At 42.5% G+C, this 21,490-nt stretch overlaps 2 protein-coding genes across 5 annotated transcripts in view; both read left to right on the plus strand.

Moving 5' to 3' along the window:
• The window catches only part of LOC127003196 (6-phosphofructo-2-kinase/fructose-2,6-bisphosphatase-like), a 145,680-nt gene that overhangs the window by 83,159 nt on the left and 41,031 nt on the right, over nucleotides 1–21,490 (plus strand). For all 4 annotated transcript variants that reach the window (XM_050869560.1, XM_050869559.1, XM_050869561.1 and 1 more), the window contains one exon: nucleotides 20,279–20,382. In XM_050869560.1, coding sequence (XP_050725517.1) covers nucleotides 20,279–20,382 — 104 coding nt within the window. The remainder of the gene's footprint in view (nucleotides 1–20,278; nucleotides 20,383–21,490) is intronic.
• The window catches only part of LOC127003199 (uncharacterized), a 98,044-nt gene that overhangs the window by 39,033 nt on the left and 37,521 nt on the right, over nucleotides 1–21,490 (plus strand). The window lies entirely within an intron of this gene.

The raw sequence follows: 21,490 nt of genomic DNA on the forward strand, positions 1-21,490 counted from the left end.
AAATGGAAAGGGTGTGGGGAAGGAGGGGCAGAAGTGAGAGTCAGGTCATGTCCTGACTGAAGCTCTGACCTGACTCTCCTTCAGGACCTCACCTGACTCTCCCTCAGGACCTCACCTGACTCTCCCCACTGTCCCTCCCTCCCCACACCCTTCTCCTTGTTTTCATCCTCTCTATCTCTCCCTGTTTCCTCCACTACTTTTCCTTGTTCTCCCTTCTTACATCCTCTATCGGTATTTTTTTCATGACTCACTCTGTCCCTCTCCTCCCTTTCCCCTTCCGTATTTAACTAATTGTGATATAAAAGAAGTGAGCAACGCTCATATTGGTTTTCCTCTGAGTATTCTTCCGCCCCACCAAACTAATTCCTGTGTGATCGTATTTACGAAGCAAATGTCGAAAGTCGAAACAAGAATTATAGAATCATTTATTGGGACCTCGTCGTAACAACAAAACGTCGTAGGAAGTGTTTATAAGAGTGTGAGAAAGGTCAATAGGAATGTGGGAAAGATTTGTAAGAGTGTGGGGAGGGTTAATAAGGCCTTAAAATATATATAAATAATAAAAATATATATAAGGTTGCTACTTCGCGGATAGAAACCTACCTCTTGTTTGATTTACATTGTTTTTTATTTACACGAACTCTTCGAGGACACAATACTCTCAAAAATCGAGTCACCTGTGTGTGTGTATATATATATATATATATATATATATATATATATATATATATATATATATATATATATATATATATATATATATATATATATATATATATACAGTTGTCCCTCAAATAGTACGGGGGTTAGGGACCCAGGACCCCCGTACTATTCGAAAATCAGCATAAAATTAGTGCCCCCCTTGAAACACTATGGAATCCGGGTCCTGCCTGGCTCAGCTGTTACCCACGGGCCCCATGAGCCCAAGTTGCCAGTTATGCATTTTCTGCTTCAGTCTCAGTGTAGTGTTACCACACTGGGGGGTCGAGGGAGGCGAGGCCCCCTGTTAGAGGTCAGGTTATTTAACTTGGTAGCAGCGGGGATCATGTTTCTTAATGGTCCCTCCAAGCGAGAAAAATGAGAAAAAATCACCCCTCACACAAACCATTTCATAATATATATCAAAGCATTTGTGATCAGATTATGTATCATTTATTTTGGGGGGTTTATATCATGGCACATATTTGGTCCATCGCTGCTACATGGTAAAGCCACAAAATGGCCCGTCGCTGCTAACGGGTTAAAGTTCGGTTGGAGTAGTTTAAATATGTGTCCCTTAACAATATAATATGGAGGCGTAATGTTGTATTTTGGAGGCGTGGAATCAACCTCCACAATTACCGTTTTGTATCTTATTTAAAGTATGATTTAGAGAGCAATAATAGAAATTGTGGTTGAGAGTAAGAGAGAGTGTGAGTGTATGACATGGCTCACTCGCTGACAGTGTGGAAGGCAGCACTGCCAGAATGGCTCACTTGTCCAGCTTGGTAACACTGCAGCAGAAAATGCATAACTGGCAACTTTGGCCATGGAGTAGAAACTGAGGCAGGCGGGAAACCCGGATTCCGTAGGAGTGCCCACTCCTGCCTACCAATTTCTTGTTTAAGGTAAGAAAATGCCCATTTTTTGTGTTTATAATAGGTTAATTCATGAACAAATAGAAAAGGACGGGGTTTATCTCCACTCGGAGCACTCGCAGCTACTGCGGCAAGAATTTTTTTTCACACTGTGATAGATACAGCGAACACTGCTCTCATTCACATTCCACAACGTAACTCATCCCGAAATGTAACTTCTAAATCTGAATTCTTCTGCAAATTGCACACTTTCTCAAACGCTTTGGGATGCTTTCAGCAAGTGTTTTGGTGGAAAAGTGTTGCCACTCACACTATGGCTACTTGGTGCGACGAGCGGGAAATTTAAAAATCATAAAAAATATATATATATATATATATATATATATATATATATATATATATATATATATATATATATATATATATATATATATATATATATATATATATATATATATATATATATATATATATATATATATATATATATATATATATATATATATATATATATATATATATATATATATATATATATATATAGATATAGATATATATATATATATATATATATATATATATATATATATATATATATATACAGTACCTTCTCAAGTTTCGCGCTATACAAGTTTCACGATCCTCGAGTTTAGCACTTAGTCCTAAATTCTTACCATCAAGACTTTCGCGCATTACCGCCCCGAGTTTCGCGTTGCTTTGACATGTACAGGTCACGTTTACCTACCGTCGGTGTCATGTGCGCTGCCTTAAAAGGCGGTGTCCAACCATTGGGGCTATGGGCAACCGCGGTTGCCCGTTTGCCCAACCAGGAGCGAGTTATTGGTTGTCCTTATGAATGGAAAACGGTTTTTGAGTACGAGCGTGGGTACGTGGGTACTGAACGGCTGCATGTAAACAAACAGACGACGGCAGTGGCTGAGGAGTGAGGAGCAGTGGAAGATGGCCCACCAATAGACTCGTAAAATGGCCTGGCAGAGCTGCTTTGCTTACTTCTTGATTAACAAGATAAAAGAACACCCCGTGCTATGGAACCACAGTCCAAAAATCTTTTTCTCAAGTCTATGAAAATTGTAGATCTCCCAGTTTTGTTTTCCTTTTCTTCTTCTTCTTCTTTTGACCTGTAATGCATGGCAGCGATGGTGAAAAGTAATAGTGAAAAATAGCAAAAGGGCATAGATAAGCAAAATCAGGGAAAGAAAAAGACTGAAAAACACCTAAGTTCAGGGTGAAGTGTTTAAGTGCACACTGTTAAGTAACTAAGGGCTGCCGTGACAGAAGTGTCTCCATCTCTCCCTGTTCTGGCACTCCCTCTCCACACACTCAGTCCTGCTACTTCCAACTCTCTCGCTCCAATACTCACCCTATTGATCCCCTCCCTCAATCCTTCCCTCATACACTCACTTCACAAATTCATTCTCCCCCATTCTCATCATGTGTCCAAACCATCTCAGTGCATCATGCTTCACCCACTCTACCACACCACACCACTCCTTTCGCTGTCACACCCATACCAAACCGCTCATACATACTTTCGTTACTTTCTCCATCCCATCCTGACACACCACATGCACCTCTCATATAGCTCGTTTCAACCGCACATATTCTTGATTGCTGTCCTGCAATCCATGTCCACGTCTCTGATGCATATGACAGAGTTGGCAGGATAATACTATTTTTTATTCCCCTCTTTACCTCTATGCTCACACTCACACTTCTTCCTGTCATAACTCTCCGATGTCCAATGTCTTCATTGCCTCCTCTCTATCTCACCTCTCTCCACCCTCCCCAGTGGGTCTGGCTGCCCTACATTGATCTTTATTCCTACACTAGTCACTTTTGCTCTCCCTCCCACACTCTCATTCATTAGTTTCAAAGTGCTCCTTCCATACCTCCTTTCTCTCCTCATTCCCTCTCACAAGCACCCCATCTTACCTCTTCATGCTACAAAGGTCATTATTTTCTCCCCCCAATTCTCTTAACTTCTTTCCAGAAAAGTTTTTTTGTTTTGGTATTTTGCTGAAATTTTCCTACCCAAATCTTCATCGTCATCATCATCATTTCATCGATGCCTGCTCCTAGGAGCTCCCACCAGGGGATGGCCACGGCAGAAGAGCTTCCATTTTTCTCTCTCCAGACACTCCCTCCTTGCATGCTCAAAGCTTCTCAAAGATCTTTCCCCCCTCTCCCTAACGTACTCTTGCACCCTATCCCTCCATTTTACTGGAGGTCATCCTCTAGCATTCCCTCCCTCTATCTCACTCACATACACCCTTCTGGTCATCTTACTCTCCTCCATTCGCTCCATGTGGCCAAACCACTTTAAGGGGAGCGTCCGGTTTGAAGACCAAAAAAATATGAAAAATATAACTTTTTGTGAAAAAGAAAAATGTGGTTGGGTTACACATTGGCTATCATTTCACAAAGATTTATGGTAAAACACGCGATACTTTTGGTTTAAATCCCATTTAAAGGTCTGGTATTCAACCACGTGTGTTTGTTTACATCGATAGCGTCGGGTTCTTTCCCCCAAAACTGTGGAAAGAACGGCAAAATCTTTATATTTTTTGGTGAACGTGGTATGGCAAAGCGTGTGTGGGGATCTGGGACTGTCAGCCGAGAAACCCGAGATGCTAGTGCCTGCCATGCTGTGAAGGAAAGTAGACGCTCACCATCTGTCCTCGTGTAGACTCGAGACCACTGCTTATTTTCCCGCTGTTTCCTGCTTTTTGCCTGCTCACAGCCATGGGACGGGTATCTAAGAGGAAGAAGCGGAGTAAGGATGCCTGGATGAAGAGCATCGATGTGAAATGGAGAAAAATACAGCATGCTGAACCTGACACCACCACCGCGTCAGATGAACCCGTGCCGCCCACACACTCGCCACCACCACTCTCCGCCACACTCATCACTCCCACGGCAAGCACATCACAGCCCAGCACATCCCACGCAAAGGAGAGTCAAGGAAAGGACACAGAAGATACCTCGTTACTCTCTGCTAGAGAAAATTTTCTAGACATGGAAACTAGAGATGAAGATGTGGAAAGTGACGACGAGATTGTCATGCTGACGAAAAGGAGGCTGAAAACCCTACTTTCCTCTCGTTGTTCATGCCCAGATCCTGCCTATGATTATAGTTTCAAGCCTGATGCATACGAAAACACCATAGTCATGCACTGCACAAGCTGTAACTTCAAGAACACTTCAAAACCGGAAGCAGTGATAGCTGGGCGTCAGACATCCAAGATCTTGAGGACCAACATATCATTGACATACCTGTCTGTGATAGATGATGTTGGATTTGCAGGCATGAGAAGAATGGTGGGTGCCCTAGGAATGTTAGACCACAACTTCGGGTACCAGAAGGCATGTTTGCTGACAGCCTTCAATATCAAGTCGAAGGCACTAAGAAGACCCCTCACACCACAAGATAAAGACAGGAGGAGGCACAGCCAAGCCCAGCGGAAGCCAAAGCCAGAGAAGAAAGAAGAAGCATCAGCAGACTATGTATCTGGTGGCTTCTAACTGAAAACATCAAGCTGAACAACCATGAGGAGTATGGCCAACATTGTTACCCCGCGCTTGACAAGATAACACCTTGCCTTTAGGAAGGGCAGGGGTGGGAGAAGGAGCCTGATACGCTTAAAAACACACCTGATTGTACTATTAGCTTGCATATAATCATAATAAAACATATCGTACCTGAAAACCTTCCTAGTATGTAATGGCAGGTGTGAGATCAATGAATAAACTTTATCGGCCCGTATCTCAAAACATAAGTTATTACCCTTCTAAAATCTATTTTGGGGCCAGTTTTTGCTTGATTTCAATGAAACAAAAACTAAACGGCAGAGGAATGTTTCTTAATCAAAAGTACGCTTCGTTTTTTTATATATAAGTGAGCTGTCATTTTATATTAATATTTTTTTGGCAAAAAAAATAAAAAAAAATAAAAACTTGAAAAAATTCATAAAACAAAAACAAAAGCAAAATTAAAAAATCTAAAAGCGCAGAAACACACTATATAATAACGTGTCTTAGCCACAAAAAAATGAAGGCTGTGGGGTCAATAATAACGCCAGAATAGCACTCGTAAATTTCAGAAGGGGCTGTTGGGGGCTGGCAGGGCTGGAGACTAGAATGGGACTGAATGTCTAAAATTGATGTACAGGTTGTCAATACTTCACAGCATAAAAATCAGTGTGATTCATGCATAATTACCAGAGATATGGCAACCCCGTTCAAAACCAGACGCTCCCCTTAAAGTCTGTCGCTTCACTTCTTCCACCACTCCACACTTCTTCCCTTCACCCCTGTGACACATTCCAAAATGCTCATACACACTTTCATTACTCATTCCAGCCATTCTACTCACACCACAAGCACTCCTCAAATAACTCATTCCCACTGCCTGCACTCTAGACCTCTGACTTTCATTCCAGGCCCACGTTTCACTTGAATATGTGAGGGTTGGTACTATTATTGTATTTCTCAAATCCCTCTTTACCTCCGTGCTCACACTTCTGCCATGCATGATTCATCCCAAAGACCCTACCACCTTTCTTCCTTGCAATGCCCTTTCTCTTATCTCTCCCTCTGTACCACCATGCTTACACATAACTGATCCAAGGTACTTAAACCCATTGACCTCCTCCATTTCTTCACCATTCAAAAATATTTTGCATTCTTTTTCACATTTAATTCCCACTCTATATGGGCATACAAAATCTACAACCTCACTTCTACTTCGCTCACAAACCATCACTTTACTTTTGTTGACATTTACTTTCAGCTTTCTTCTGTTACAGACACTATAAAAAACTGATCAAATTTTGTAGGTCACTTTCATTTTCTGCAATGAGCACCGTGTCATCAGCAAGCAGTATCGAATTCAGTACCCACTTCCTTCCCTCACTGAACAGTCTTACTCCAACTTTTCCAAGTTTGCCCTTCATTTCTCTAATAACACCATCCATATAAATATTGAATAACCATGGTGACATAACACACCCTTGTCTTAAGGACACTTTTATCTCAAAATGTTCACTTGTTTCTCCAGTAATTTTTGACACATGCAGATGCATCCTCATAGAAAGACTTTATTGCACTAAGCAGTTTTCCTCCCACACCATAAATCTTTAAAACATCCCACAATGCAATCCAATCGACTCTGTCATAAGCTTTTTCCAAATCCATGAAGGCAGCGTATAGTTTCTTTCCTTTTGCTATTATTTTTTCTACTACCATCCTGAAGGAAAATATCTGATCCACACATCCACTTCCCTTCCTGAAGCCTCCTTGTTCTTCACTGATTTTCTCTTTTTTGTATGAACCACTCACCAAGTAGGTTCTAACACACTCTAGGTGTCTAGGAAATGGCGAAGTCATTTTTGTTTGTGAGAAACATCTGCTATGAGTCTGGTGTGTGCATGCGTGTGTGTGTGTGTCGTTGTTGTTACTCGATCCACGTGTTTATATGGTCGGAGTCTAGATGGGTGGGTTGGCCGTTCATGCGCAATGGTGACAATGAGAACTGGCACGGAGGACCCACAGGCATGCCACACCCACAACAGCTTCTTCCTGCCATTTAACTGCAGCAACAAGTCCATAACTTGGGTAATGGCAGCACAAACCACGACAGCCCTTACTTTAGATGACGCCATGTCGATACAGGGCAAGTGCTTTGTTTACGTTGTGGATGTGGATACGGGCAACCGACCTTGGCCATGTGTGATGCACACCCGGAAAAGCTGGATTTGCCAGTTGTCCAAGCTGCCGCCAACGTGGTGGGAAGAAAAAGGCCCGGTGTGACACCAGGTTACAGACAACCGACAACTCGCTCCCGGATAGGCGCACGGGCGTTGCCAGTAGCCACAACGGTTAGAGGAAATCGGCCTGTGTGACACTGCCACAAGGCAGCGAGGCCGCTGACCGGGTGAGCGCCAGCGATGACGTCATCAGACTCCCAGCGAATCACAAGCGTGTTTTCAGAGCTCAGCCAGTCGTAAGGCTTCATCTGTGGCTTTAAAATGACCTGTTCTGTTTTCTTCCTTTTTCCAAGGTACATATTTTGAGATAACAAGGGAGTAAAGGAGGAAAAAAAGTGAGCTCTGGGGCAGGCAGCATGAACCAATTATAATGGCGCCTTTATAAACAGTTTCCTGCACCATGACGGGCTCGGGGCCGACCATCAGGCCCAGATGGATAGTCTACCGGCGCCATAGCCCAGATGTATAAAAAAAAGGATAAATAAATAAAAAAAAATCTCCACGGGTTGGAACAGATAAGTGCTTTTTCAGTGTTTTCAATACCTCGAGTTTTGTGATCCTCGAGTTTAGCGCTATACCTTCGGAATGAAGCATGACATGAATTACCGCACTGCCACATGTGTTGCTGGCATTGACAACGCTGCTGTCTCTCCCGTCTCAATGGCAATGAGTTCCCCCCACCCGTCCCTCTCTATTCCCTTCCCCTTCCTCCCGCGCTGACAGAGGAGCTTCCATTTGTGCCAAAATACAGCTTTGGAATGCAATTATATGAAAACAAAGACACCTACTACAACTTTATTTTGCAAGTAAATGCAGTGGCATCCTCCAGACACTGGAATGCTATCTTTACTGATACTGTAATTGCGACCTTTTTTAACCCGAGAACGTCGGCAGACCCTTTTTTGGGCTTTCACGAGTTGTGGCTGTGGTATGGTGGACCCTAAAAAGGGCTCGCCATAAAACGCCCAATTCGAGCTAATTGTAGGCGGTGGTGGCATAGCGCAACCCACCCTGCTTTTTTGTCATAGGTGGTGCTGTAAGGTCATGGCATACTGAATTAGCTATTCATAGAGTAATAACTTGTCAAATTCTCTATAGTACACAACAACCGACTCTGCTAATTGCCACGTGTCACGAGACTTTATTTTGTAACAAACACCACCCAAAAAATAATGGAGTTTGAATAAAAGTAAATATTTTTAATGGTTTTATGGTTATGAGAGGAGTACTCGGATGTATGTTCCATGCTCTTTTCTTAGTCTCAAAATGCAGAGGCTTTTGTCGTTTCTCAGGCACTTCTCGGCTTTCCCATAGCCGAAGCCCACGGGTTAATACTGCCGCAGCACAAGGATACCTCGCCACAGCCCAGTAGCAGTTTACGGGTTAAAACAATGAATTTTATCTGATTAACCATTCAGCTAGGCAATTACGGAACAAATGGCGTTCCGTATTTTAAGGAAAGGGTGACAAGTTTGGAACCATAAGGCATCATCTGGCGATATATGGCCTTCTTGAACGACCGATTCTTGAGACTGTTTTTCACTTCCCTTCAGTAATCTGCCAGAGCGCTCTATCTTGTCCATATGATTGGATGAACCAACACTTATTTCTCACTTTGTCACACCAATAACAACACGCATTAATTTAGTCACAGTTATGGGATATGCAGTTCATTAGAAGTATTTCAGAAGTTATTTAACATCATTGCATGCAATGGAATTTCTTAAAACATCCTTTTTCTCCACAAAATATTGACAAATGGCATCGTTTCAATTTCTTGTTTCTAACGATGACTGTTTTCATACCGGGAAGTTCTTACTATCATACAGTGATGCTTTAAAATGGGTTGTGGTGGAACAGTAACACAACAATAACCTCATGAATTCCTATGTCCACCCCCACCTGGCAGGGTTACCCATAGGAAGCTCAGGAAATGGTCATCACCATAGGCCTATGGAGGTGCGGCCAGCAAAAAAGTGACTGTACCCAGTCCCACCGCGGCTTGCGCAGGACCCCCGATTCTTGCCAAGAATTGGGGGAGTTCTTAAAATCTGACACACTAGAATTAAAAGCGCAAGAATTTCGCAAGATTTGGGGTTAATTCTTGCTCGGTCTAGGGTAATTCCTGACCGCCAGACGACGGCTTTAGTCTCAGTCTGCATTGTAAACTCCTAGAAATAGCATCTGTGCCCTCATGTCATTTTTTCAGCACTACAGTGTGAGTTCTTTGTGCCTTAACAATGTTCCCCAGAAAGATGGTTAAAAGGGATGGTGCTGCAAAGAAGAAAACAGGAACTGTGGATATTATGATGGCAACAGGAACAGGGGACGAGCCTCAGCAGCTTGTATGCTCTCCTGGACGTGACTGACTCCTGTTCTCCCTCCATCTCGGACGATACGTCAGGTTAGCTTCACGTTGGTGGTCAAATGTAGTTCTGGTGGTTCGAGAATAGGGAAACTGCGCCTGCTAAACCCTGGGACGAAGCCTATCCCTCAAGCGTAGGTACCAGTTGCGGGAGTTTCCCTAACAACCGTAACACATTGATTTGTGTTTCATATTATTTATCATCGCTATTTGTTAGTAAAATAACTTTAATTCTGTAAAAAATAACATGTTAACTCCTTCACTCTGGCAACGCCGACGTCGGCGTCCAACAGGCGTCCGACGGTGTCAATGTATGGAAAGGGTTAGTCCTCTAAACCTCTTAATCCTCTTCCATTTTCTCTTAATCCTCTTCTAAACCTCTTAAGAGGAAATGGAAGAGGATTAAGAGGAATTTAGAGGAGGAGTGAGAGGTTTAGAGGAGGATTAATTCTCTTCCATTTCCTCTTGACCCTTTCCATACTGTGACGCCAACGTCTGCGTCACAGATGGAAAGGCTTAAATGATCTTTATATAAAATATTTTTTGGAGATATGGGATGCATTAATCAGATTTACATTAATTTCAATGGGGAAATTCGTTTTGGTTTACGAATGTTTTGATGTGTGAGCAATATTCCAGAACGAATTAAACTCATAAACCGAGGTTTGACTGTACAGGAAAATTTATTGAAGAAAAGTTGCTCATTTTATCAAGATGGAGTCTGACAAATATAGTTTATAATTTTTGATCCAGAGAGTTACTGCCTACAGAGAGCCAAAGTTGTACTGAAACTAAAAAAATAATTTTGGTAACTTTTTGTAGTTTTTTCATTCTGGATTGAATCTCATTGAATAAAAGTTGTAGGAAATCATCCATATAACTCAACAGTGAAATCAGATTATGATTTGGACTGACTGTTTGGCTGGACTTCCATGATTCCCCCCAAATTCCAAGTTTTTATTGGTGTGACATACAGGAAAATTTATTGAAGGAAAGTTGCTCATTTTATCACAATGGAGTCTGTAAAATATACAGTACCCTCTCGAGTTTCGCGCTTGCTTCATTCCGAAGGTATAGCGCTAAACTCGAGGATTGCGAAACTCGAGGTATTGAAATACATGTAAAAGCGCTTATTGGTTCCGCCCCGTGGAAAATAATGACTTTTTTTCAACTTTACTCCCTTGTTATCACAGTTTTTTCGACTTTACTCCCTTGTTATCTCAAAACACGTACCTTGGTAATAGGCAGCAAATGGGAAGTGAGAACAGGTCGTTTTAAGCCGCAGTTGAAGGCGGCTGCCTCACAATTGGCTGGCAGTTCTGAATACACGCTTGTGATCCACGTGGTGTCGTCTGCTAAAGTAAGGGTGGTCACTCGCGTTCACCCGTGGGACAGTTGGACAAACCTATATTTTTCTGGTAGTTTTCTGTGTGTTATGAAATAATCTGCTAACTCTTTCTGTTATAAATCATTAAATCAGTAATATCATGATTGACTTTTCAATGCCTATTTAACATAAACCGCTGCCGCCGCCGCAAAATAGCTCGCAGAGAGGTTCACCTTGCATACTGTTTCCATTACCGCTCACAAAGATCACAAGCGGACAAACTAGAACAAAACCAGGCAAATCAATACTTTTAACCCGTACAGTGTCATCTTTTGTCATCGATAGGGGTCATGCCAGGTTGCACTTTTTTCGTTTTTTTTTATTTTATTTTTTATTTGCCCCTAAAAATTAAAAAGAATTACAAATCATTTGATATATATATTATTTATATGCAAGGAATGGAACCCTAGATTGTTCATTGTCTTATTTTCTCCATCTCAGAGCTAACGATGTCATACCAGGAAAGGGAACTTTATCTTTACATTTTTTAGAGCCTATATTCTTTCCATTATAAACACTTCTCACTACCCTAAAGCGTGAGTAATGTACAAGTACTTCTTTACATCACAAAAACCTAAAAAAATAAACAGGAATTGTAAGTACAAGAAAATGATTGGATGCGCATCAGGCAACACCGCTCGCTTCAAGGCCGTCTGTACTACAACCGTAGGTCACAAAGTTCAACAAAACACTATGAAGCTTCCGACGATAAGTTTTCATTTCCAATTACTCTGAACCATAATTTACAATTCCACATGCCTTACTGATTATAGAATCAAGGAGTAATTACCTAGAAGAAAGTAACTTACCTTCTTGTATAGTGATTTTTTTTGGAATGCGGACAAATGTACAGAAAGGCCCTTTAACATCCATTTAAAAATACGAAGACTTGTCAAATTATTCCTCTTTACTGTCAATGAACAATGTTACATACACAAACAAAAATAAAGGGCATATAAGCCCTCAAAAGAGCTTGCGTATATATATATGTACAGGTGACTATCGATTTACGCGAGTATTGTGTCCTTGAAGAGGTCGTGTAAATCAAAAACAATATAAATCAAACAAGAGGTAGGTTTCTATCGAAAAATAAATATTCACTTCATTCAGTGGAGAGAGAGAGAGAGAGAGAGAGAGAGAGAGAGAGAGAGAGAGAGAGAGAGAGAGAGAGAGAGAGAGAGAGAGAGAGAATATCCATATCACTGAGATATCTACTAAGGCACTCAGTCTCAGCCTCACTCGTGTGAGGAAGAAATGAGGGACACTATGAGCAACTGGCTAGTATTGGTACCAGTAACAAGCAGTCTGGTACCGGTACCGAGCAATCTGGTACCGGTACCGTACCGTATAGCTGGTACCGTTAGTACCGATACTGGTACCGGTACCTGCCGACCCCTATTGTTGAGTAGCGTGGCAGCGTGGGTACTGTATTGTTGTTCAGTGGCGCGTGGGAAGAACTGAGCTCAGCTGTGTGGCCGCGGCGCCGTGTGAGTCCAGTTGCGTGAGACATCTGGTGGCCACTCCATAAAATATCACGTATAAGTGAAAAAAACGTGTAAATTAAACATTTCTTTGGATTTTGGACCCCGCGTTATTTCAAAAACGCGTAAACCAAACTCGCGTAAATCGAGAGTTACCTGTACTAAACACTTCCCTAAGAGGTACGTACTAAACACTGTACGGGTTAATGCTGCATATTCCTATAGCGCACATGCGTGGTGAACAGCAGGATGACTAATTTCAGCGGGGAGATATTTCTTGCAACACCGGCCAGTGTAGTGGACCTTCTTCTTTTTTGGACCTGTAATGCTTTGTATTGCTTCACAACATGCACTTAGGGCCGCTTTCACATTCATTTTGTTTGTTTTGATCGTTACCAATGGTGGCATTCGCCGCTATAGTATTTCCATGTGAAACTGGCCGATTGGGTAGTGGTGGCTGCGGGGTTAGCCTAGCCCCGCACTTATCACACACTGTCAACATCTCTCGCTTCATCTGCAGCCACCACCACCCCATCGGCCAGTTTCACGTGAAATATTAAGCGGCGATCGCCACCATTGGTAACGATCAAAACAAAGTGACTGAAAGCGGCCCTTAGTTACTTCACAGTGTGCACTTATACACTTCACCCTGAACTTAGGTGTTTTACTGTCATTTTCTTTCACTGATTTTGCTTATCTATGCCCTTTTGCTATTTTCCACTATTACTTTTCACCGTCGCTGCCATGCATTACAGGTCAAAAGAAGAAGAAGAAAACAACAACACTGGGAGATCTGCAATTTTCATAGACTTGAGAAAAAGGGTTTTGGACTGTGGTTCCACAGCTCGGGGTGTTCTCTTATCTTGTTAATCAAGTAGTAAGCAAAGCAGCTCTGCCAGTCTATTATATGAGTCTCTTGGTGGGCCATTTTCCACTGCTCCTCACTCCTCAGCCACTGCTGCCGTCTGTTTACATGCAGGCATTTGGTACCCACATACCCACACTTGTACTCACAACCGTTTTCCATTCATAAGGACAACCAACAACTCGCTCCCGGTTGGGCATACGGGCAACCCATTGCCCCAATGGTTGGACACCGCCTTTTAAGGCAGCACGCATGACGTCGACGGTAGGTAGACGTGACCCGTACATGTCAAAACAACGCAAAACTCGTGGAGGTAAGGCACGAAAGTCGTGATGGTAAGAATTTAGGACTAAGCGCTAAACTCGAGGATCACGAAACTTGGATAGCGCGAAACTCGAGAGGGTACTGTAGTTTATAACCTTTGACCTGGAAATTTACTGCCTACAGAGAGCCAAAGTTGTGGTGAAACTCAAAAAATAATTTTTGTAGTTTTTTCATTCTGGAATGAATCCCATTGAATAAAAGTTGTAGAAAATCATCCGTATAACTCAACTGTGAAATCAGATTATGATTTGGACAGACCGTTTGGCTGGAATTCCATGATTACCCCCAAAATCCAACTCCCACTTCCCACTCCTCTGAACACTCCCGTGAACAAGATATTGGTTCATCTAGAACATCACGTATATAAGTGGAGGTGTCAAGACTACACTCAGTGCGCACACAATGGGCAGAAACTAAAGGAACACCGCAGAAACAGGACAGCTGAGGGAACATAATCGCTCTGCAGACGCCATGATGTGTAGACAGGAACTGTTGGCTATTTTTAGCACGAAGAAGTGTAAGGGACAAAAGAGATGCCAGTTAGTCACTTAGCATCGACATAGACATAGTTACACGCGCCCTTCAAATTCCAGATAGCTTCTCGCTCTCCGGTGCTGGCGTCATACTCGTTGCCCACGTCTGATAGAACTACAGTCAAACCTCTGCTTACGAGCGTTTTGATTTAAATCCCACAAAAAATGCCTTGATTTATGGGTGGTGACTTGGTATACAAGCATCCTGGGTTTTTTTTTTGGTTTTTTTATTTATTTATTTTATTTTATTTATTTATTTATTTATTTTTTATTATTTATTTATTTATTTATTTATTTATTGATTTTATTATATATATTTTTATTTATTTATTTATTTATTTATTTATTTATTTATTTATTTTTTTTTTTTTTTTTATTTATTATTTTTATTTATTTTTATTTTTTTTTGTCGCCACCCCTCAGGTGGGGACGCGGGGTATATGCAGGCCATCATGGTCAAGCGTGTATGTCCTCGAAGTGACTGCTCATGAAGGGGAGAGGATGATGCTGATAGACTGACTCTATCGGATTATGTCAGCCTAGCAGAGCAAGTCGGTCTTTCAATGAAAAATGGTGTGTCTCTTTGTACAATTCGAAGACGTTAGCGTGGGTTCCCTTTTTTCGCTGCAAAATGAGTGCTTATAGCAGAAAACAGTAGCAAGAGAGCCTCAGTTAGGGCTGCCACCTTGATCTAAAACAAATAAGGAATGCAACATCCCATAGCCTTCAATCAGAGCAGAAAACAATGGGAAGAGAACCTCAGTTAGGGCTGCCACCTTGATCTAAAACAAATAAGGAATGCAACATCCCATAGCCTTCAATCAGAGCAGAAAACAGTGGGAAGAGAACCTCAGTTAGGGCTGCCACCTTGATCTAAAACAAACAAACATCCCATTCTCCAGTACAGAATGAATCCATATTTTAAGGGACGGATGGCAACCCTAAAATTTATCTGGCCTGCCATGACTGACAGCCACTGCCCACTGCTGGTGAAGGCAAGAGGAAGGGGGAGAGACATTACAATGCATATTTTACACTTATTTCAGGACGACCCTTGACAAACATAATTTTATGGATTGGTTTTGTGGTTCACTGAAAAATGCGCTCACTACATTTTTTAAACACTGAATTTTATCTGCTTAACCATTCAGACTGGCAAATACGGAACAAATGGAGTTCCGTATTTTAAGGAAAGGGTGGCAAGTTTGCAGCCCTAAGGCGTTATCTGGCGATATATGGCCTTCTTGAACGACCCCCCATTCTTGAGACATTCTTGAGCACTCTATCTTGTCCATATGATTGGATGAACCAACACTATTTCTCACTTTGTCACAGCAATGACAACACACGTTAATTTAGTCACAGTTACGGGATCTGCAGTTCATTAGGAGTATTTCAGTAGTTACTTAACGTCATTGCATGCGTCGGAGTTTCTTAAATCGTCCTTTTTCTCTACAAAATGTTGAGAAATGGCATCGTTTCAATTTCGTATTTCTAATGATGACGATGTTTTCATACCGGGAAGTTCTTACTATCATACAGTGATGCTTTAAAATGGGTTGTGGTGCAACAGTAACACAACAATAACCTCATGAACTCCTATGTCCACCCCCACCTGGCAGGGTTACCCATAGGAAGCTCAGGAAATGGTCATCACCATAGGCCTATGGAGGTGCGGCCAGCAAAAAAGTGACTGTACCCAGTCCCACCGCGGCTTGCGCAGGACCCCCGATTCTTGCCAAGAATTGGGGTGAATTCTTTAAAATCTGACACACCAGAACAAGAAACGCAAGAATTTCGCAAGATTTGGGGTTAATTCTTGCTCGGTCTAGGGTAATTCTTGACCGCCAGACGACGGATCGTAACAGTCCATGTTGTAAACTCCTAGAAATAGCATCTGTGCGCTCGTGTCATGCTTTCACCACTACAGTGTGAGTTCTTTGTGCCTTAACAATGTCCCCCAGAAAGATGGTTGAAAGGGATGGTGCTGCAAATAATAAAACAGAAACAGTGGATACTATCCTCGCAGCAGGAACGGGGGGAGAGCCTCAGCAGCTTGTATGCCTTCCTGGACGTGACTGACTCCCGTTCACCCTCCATCCCAGACGATTCGTCGAGTTAGCTTTTCGTTGGTGGTCGGACGTAGTTCCGTTGCCTCGAGAATAAGTAAACTGCGGCTGCTAAACCCCGGGACGAAGCCTACCCCATGAGCGTAGCTAGCTATTGCGGGAGTCTCTGTAACAACCGTAACACATTGATTTGTGTTTCATAATATTTATCATTGCTATTTGTTTGTAAAATAACTTTAATTCTGTAAAAAATAACATGTAAAATGATTTTTATATAAATAATTTTATTTTGAGATATGGAATGCATTAATGGGATTTACATTAATCTCAATGAGGAAATTCGTTTTGGTGTCTGAGCAAAATTCTCGAACGAATTAAACTCGTAAACTGAGGTTTGACTGTATATGACGCCAGCAGCATCAACGTCATTAACCCTCTCGTGCACGATGACGCGTTTAGTGTCATGAAAAGGTAAAAGGTCCTGGCCCACGATGACGCGAAATAACTTAAGAACATAAGAACACAGGAGTCTGCAAGAGGCCGGTAGGCCTGTACGAGGCAGCTCCTTTGACCCTAAGCTCCTGTGTATCTAACCCCACCTAATATCGCTGTCCATGAATTTATCTAGTCTATTTTTGAATGTGACAATTGTATTGGCACTCACCACATGACTGCTAAGCCTATTACACTCATCCACCACCCTGTTAGTAAACCAATTTTTGCCTATGTCCCTGTTGAATCTGAATTTATCCAGTTTAAACCCATTACTTCGTGTCCTACCCAGCTCTCTTACCAACAAAACCTTATGAATGTCTCCCTTATTAAAGCCCTTCATCCATTTATAAACCTCGATCATGTCTCCACGCACCCTTCGCCTTTTTAGAGAATGCAAGCTTAACTGTTTGAGTCTTTCCTCGTGTGGCAAGTTTCTCAACCCCTGAATCATCTTAGTCATCCTCCTCTGCACCGATTCTAACATTTTGATATCCATTCTATAGTAAGGTGACCAGAACTGAACCGCATAGTCAAGATGAGGTCTAACTAATGCTAAATATAGTTTGAGGAAGACTTCGGGGCTTCTGTTGCTTACGCCCCTTGAAATAAATCCCAGTACCCTATTAGCTCGATTTCTAGCTTGAATGCATTGTGCCCTTGGACAGAGATCAGAGCTCACTAAGACCCCTAAATCCCTCTCGCACCCAGACCTGCTTATGAGAGAGTCATTTAAGCAATAGTTATGTGAGGGGTTGTTCCTACCTACACTCAGAATACTGCACTTCCCTACATTGAACTCCATCTGCCATTTATCCGCCCAGTCATACAATCTGTTGAGTTCACCTTGGAGAATACGAGCGTCCTGATCTGACTCAATTACTCTACCGATCTTGGTATCATCTGCAAATTTACTAACATCACTACTAATTCCTGTATCTAAGTCATTGATATAAATAATAAACAAAAGTGGACCTAATACCGAACCTTGTGGGACCCCACTCGTAACACATCCCCAGTCAGATCTTTTACCATTGATTTGCTCTCTTTGCTTCCTATTGCTAAGCCACGCCTTGACCCAGTTCAAAACTTTACCCTCTACTCCGTGAGCCTGTAATTTAAGCAACAGTCGTTGGTGAGGAACTTTGTCAAACGCTTTACTAAGATCAAGATAGATTACATCATAAATTTCATCTCTGTCAACCGCCTCAAATACTTTATTGTAGAAGGACAAGAAATTGGTGAGGCATGACCTACCTTTTGTGAACCCATGCTGCGAGTCGTGAATTAAGCTATGTTTCTCTAAATGCTCCCGAATGTTCCTGGCTATTATGGACTCCAGCATCTTGCCTATAACCGATGTTAAGCTAATTGGGCGATAGTTTGAAGCAACTGACCTGTCCCCCTTTTTAAAAATCGGCGTCACATTAGCTACTTTCCATAGGCTCGGCACATAGCCAGTATTTACCGACATTTTAAAAATGTTGGTTAGTGGGTCACTGAGTACATCACCTAATTCCTTTAATACCCTCGGAAATATCCCGTCAGGACCTGGCGACTTGTTCTTCTTAAGCTTATCTATCTCGTCCTGAACTACTTGCCTGGTAATGATTATATCCCTCAATTTATCGCCATCCCCGCCCTCGTACACCTGCACTCTTTCCGGTATAGTCGTTCGATCCTCCTGTGTGAATACTGAAAGGAAGTAGTCGTTCAACAATGTGCTCATATTTTCGTAATTTTCTACTAGCTCCCCTGTGTTTGTTTTCAGCGGTCCAATTTTCTCCCGTGTTTTTGTTCTATACATCTGAAAGAAGCCCTTAGGATTACTTTTTGTCTCATTTGCTACTTTGATCTCATAGTTCTTTTTTGCTATCCTGGTGTTTTTCTTAACTAATCTAGATAGTTCGACATACCGGCCCCTGAGATGTGTTTCACCATTCTTTATTTTCTGATAAATTCCCTTCTTTAACCCAATCTCGTGTTTTAGTCCACGAGTCATCCACTTAGGATCATTGTTTTCTTTTCTAAGTGTTCGCTGTGGTATATGCTGTCCTTGCCCCTCTACTATTACTCTAACTAAATTATTGTAAGACATTTCTACCTGGTTCTCCTGGCTCTCCAATCTGCAGTTCTGGCCCTCATGAATCCCTTAATTATCCCAGTTTACCCCTTCAAGATGTCTTCGAAGCCCCTCGTAATTTGCTCTTCTGAAATCTGGCACTAACACTGGGTTTGGTTCTCAGGTTACCGCCCAGTCCAAGCTAAAACGAACCGTTCTGTGATCACTATTTCCTAACTCTCTGCCCACCTCCAACTCACGTAGCAAGTTCCCAGTATTGGTTAGGACTAAGTCTAATATGTTCTCTCCTCTGGTAGGCTCAGTAACAACCTGCTTAAGGAAACTATCTTGTATAACTTCAAGAAAGTCCTCGGCTTCCAGGTCACCCACTAGGTCTTCCCAGTCTATATTCCTATAATTAAAGTCCCCCATTACGCAGACATTTCTACTCATACTCGCCCTGCCAATCTCCTGTAGTAATATACTCGTGTCCTGCCTGTTAAGGTTGGGTGGCCTGTACATAACTCCTAGAGTTAGTTTTTCTTTCCCTTTGTAAACGTCCACCCAAAGCTTCACCCTTTAGTAAGTCTATCTTGTTTCTGAGGCTCCTGCTGTTAGTATAGAAGATTCTTAGCCCGTCCTCTGTTACTCCCCTAGAATTACTTCTAAGCTGCCTGGTTATATTATGAGCTAGATGTCCCCTCCCATTGCTCCTCCCATTGCTAATGCTAATGCGTCATAAAAGTTAAAAAAATTGATTAAAAATTAAGTTTTCGGTGAAAGTATGTCAAATTTAGAAGTGTCATTTGTTGGGATAAGTTTCTTAATTGTAACATATGGCAACCTTTCTAAGGAGCGTAGATGAGGAGCTTTGAGCAATTTTTAGTTGTTAGCCTACTCTGACGGGAGGAAAAAAATACAGTTTTCTCGGTGTAACTTGGGAACTAATAGGCGTATGAGGATTTTGAGGATACCTTAAGAATCCTCACTAAATTCTGCTTTGAAACATATATTCGTCTAAAAAAAAAAGTTGGCCCACAAAATTTGGAGCTAGCGAGTGGGGAAGATTTAGGATTTATTGTTTACAATACTCCATACGGAGACTTGAAACAAGTTTGTACTGATGAGAACCTACTGTAACAAAATTCTATACTGTTGACAGCTCTGATAATCTCTCATCTGGTACCTCCTTTTCCCTCTAATGCTCCCTCCCTTCACCAATTTTTTTAAAGAACCATAGATATCAGAACCCTGTAACATGTCATTTACATTTAACATCCTTCCTCATCCATTCATCTGCTGCTGGATAAATGTTTATATCTATGTATTTTTTTCAGGAGAGAAAGTTGTTGTTCACAAACATGAAGGTCACATTCAGGCACGCATAGTGTACTACTTGATGAATACTCACATCACACCTCGCACCATCTACCTCACCAGGGTATGTATCAGACAAGTGGGGATGAGGCCCTCACTGACTAAACTTGCACTTGCTGCTAGATATTTATCTTTTTTTTTTTTTTTAATCTGTAAGAGGTTAATTACGGACAACAATGTGAAATCCTGTGGTCAATCACGTACTAGTACATTTTTCACTTTCTCGCTCTCTAGGTTGGGGTAGGTCTTTCTGAATGAGGAATGCAGCGTCCTCAACCTCCTGGAGCTGTCTTTCCCCTCTTTTTCTTTCCTGTTCATGCTTCTTATATTTGGGTAACCAGAGGATCAATCCTCCCAGGGGTCCTGCGTCCCTGCCCCTATGGTGAGCAGTCAGGCCAGCCCCTGATCTGGGCTGGTTGGGGAAAGGGGTTTGCACCCCCTTCCCCCACTAAAAAATTATCCCTCGCTAAAAACAAATTACAAGTAGAGGTCGGGATTGGGTGCGAGCCTCAACCCCGATCTGGTCTGGCTGGGGGGCCCGACCGCGCGGCAGGCTTCCACAATGCACCCGCATCTGGGGAGCCTGGTGTCAGTGACAGGTGCAGGGCAAAGCCTACGGGACCCCTGCATCTTGAAGAAGGAAGGGCCCCCTAGCCCCTCTTTTTGTTTTGGGGGTGGCCGGGGTGGTGCAGAGGCTGCGGCCACCCGCAGAACCAGGCCCGGGGTTAACCTTCGGAGGGCTCTGCGTGTGGGCTCCTGGAACGTCCGGAGCCTCTTGGACAATGATCGACTGGCCTACCTATCAGATGAGCTCAGAAGGCTGAGGGTGGACATAGTGGCACTCTCTGAGATGAGGAGGCCTGGCAGTGGCGAGATCAGTAAGGGGGATACACCTACTGGTCCAGCATGAGCAATGGCTTGCATGTCAAGGGGTTAGCTATGGGCATCTCCAGCCAACTGCTGCCATTTGTGGTTGAGGTTGCACCGGTTGATGAACGTGTAATGCAAGTGAGGCTGAAGCACACACTGGGCTTCATGTCTCTTCTTGCAGTGTACGCTCCTACCGAGATGCGTGAAACTGAAGAGATGTTCTTCGCCAAACTACCGTTTACCGTACTGTTTACCATTGATGAGGTTTCAGGTCCTGCTCCATTGCTGGTGCAGCGCTCTAC

Source organism: Eriocheir sinensis, chromosome 25 (assembly GCF_024679095.1).
Source record: "Eriocheir sinensis breed Jianghai 21 chromosome 25, ASM2467909v1, whole genome shotgun sequence".
In the NCBI taxonomy this organism is placed as follows: domain Eukaryota; kingdom Metazoa; phylum Arthropoda; class Malacostraca; order Decapoda; family Varunidae; genus Eriocheir; species Eriocheir sinensis.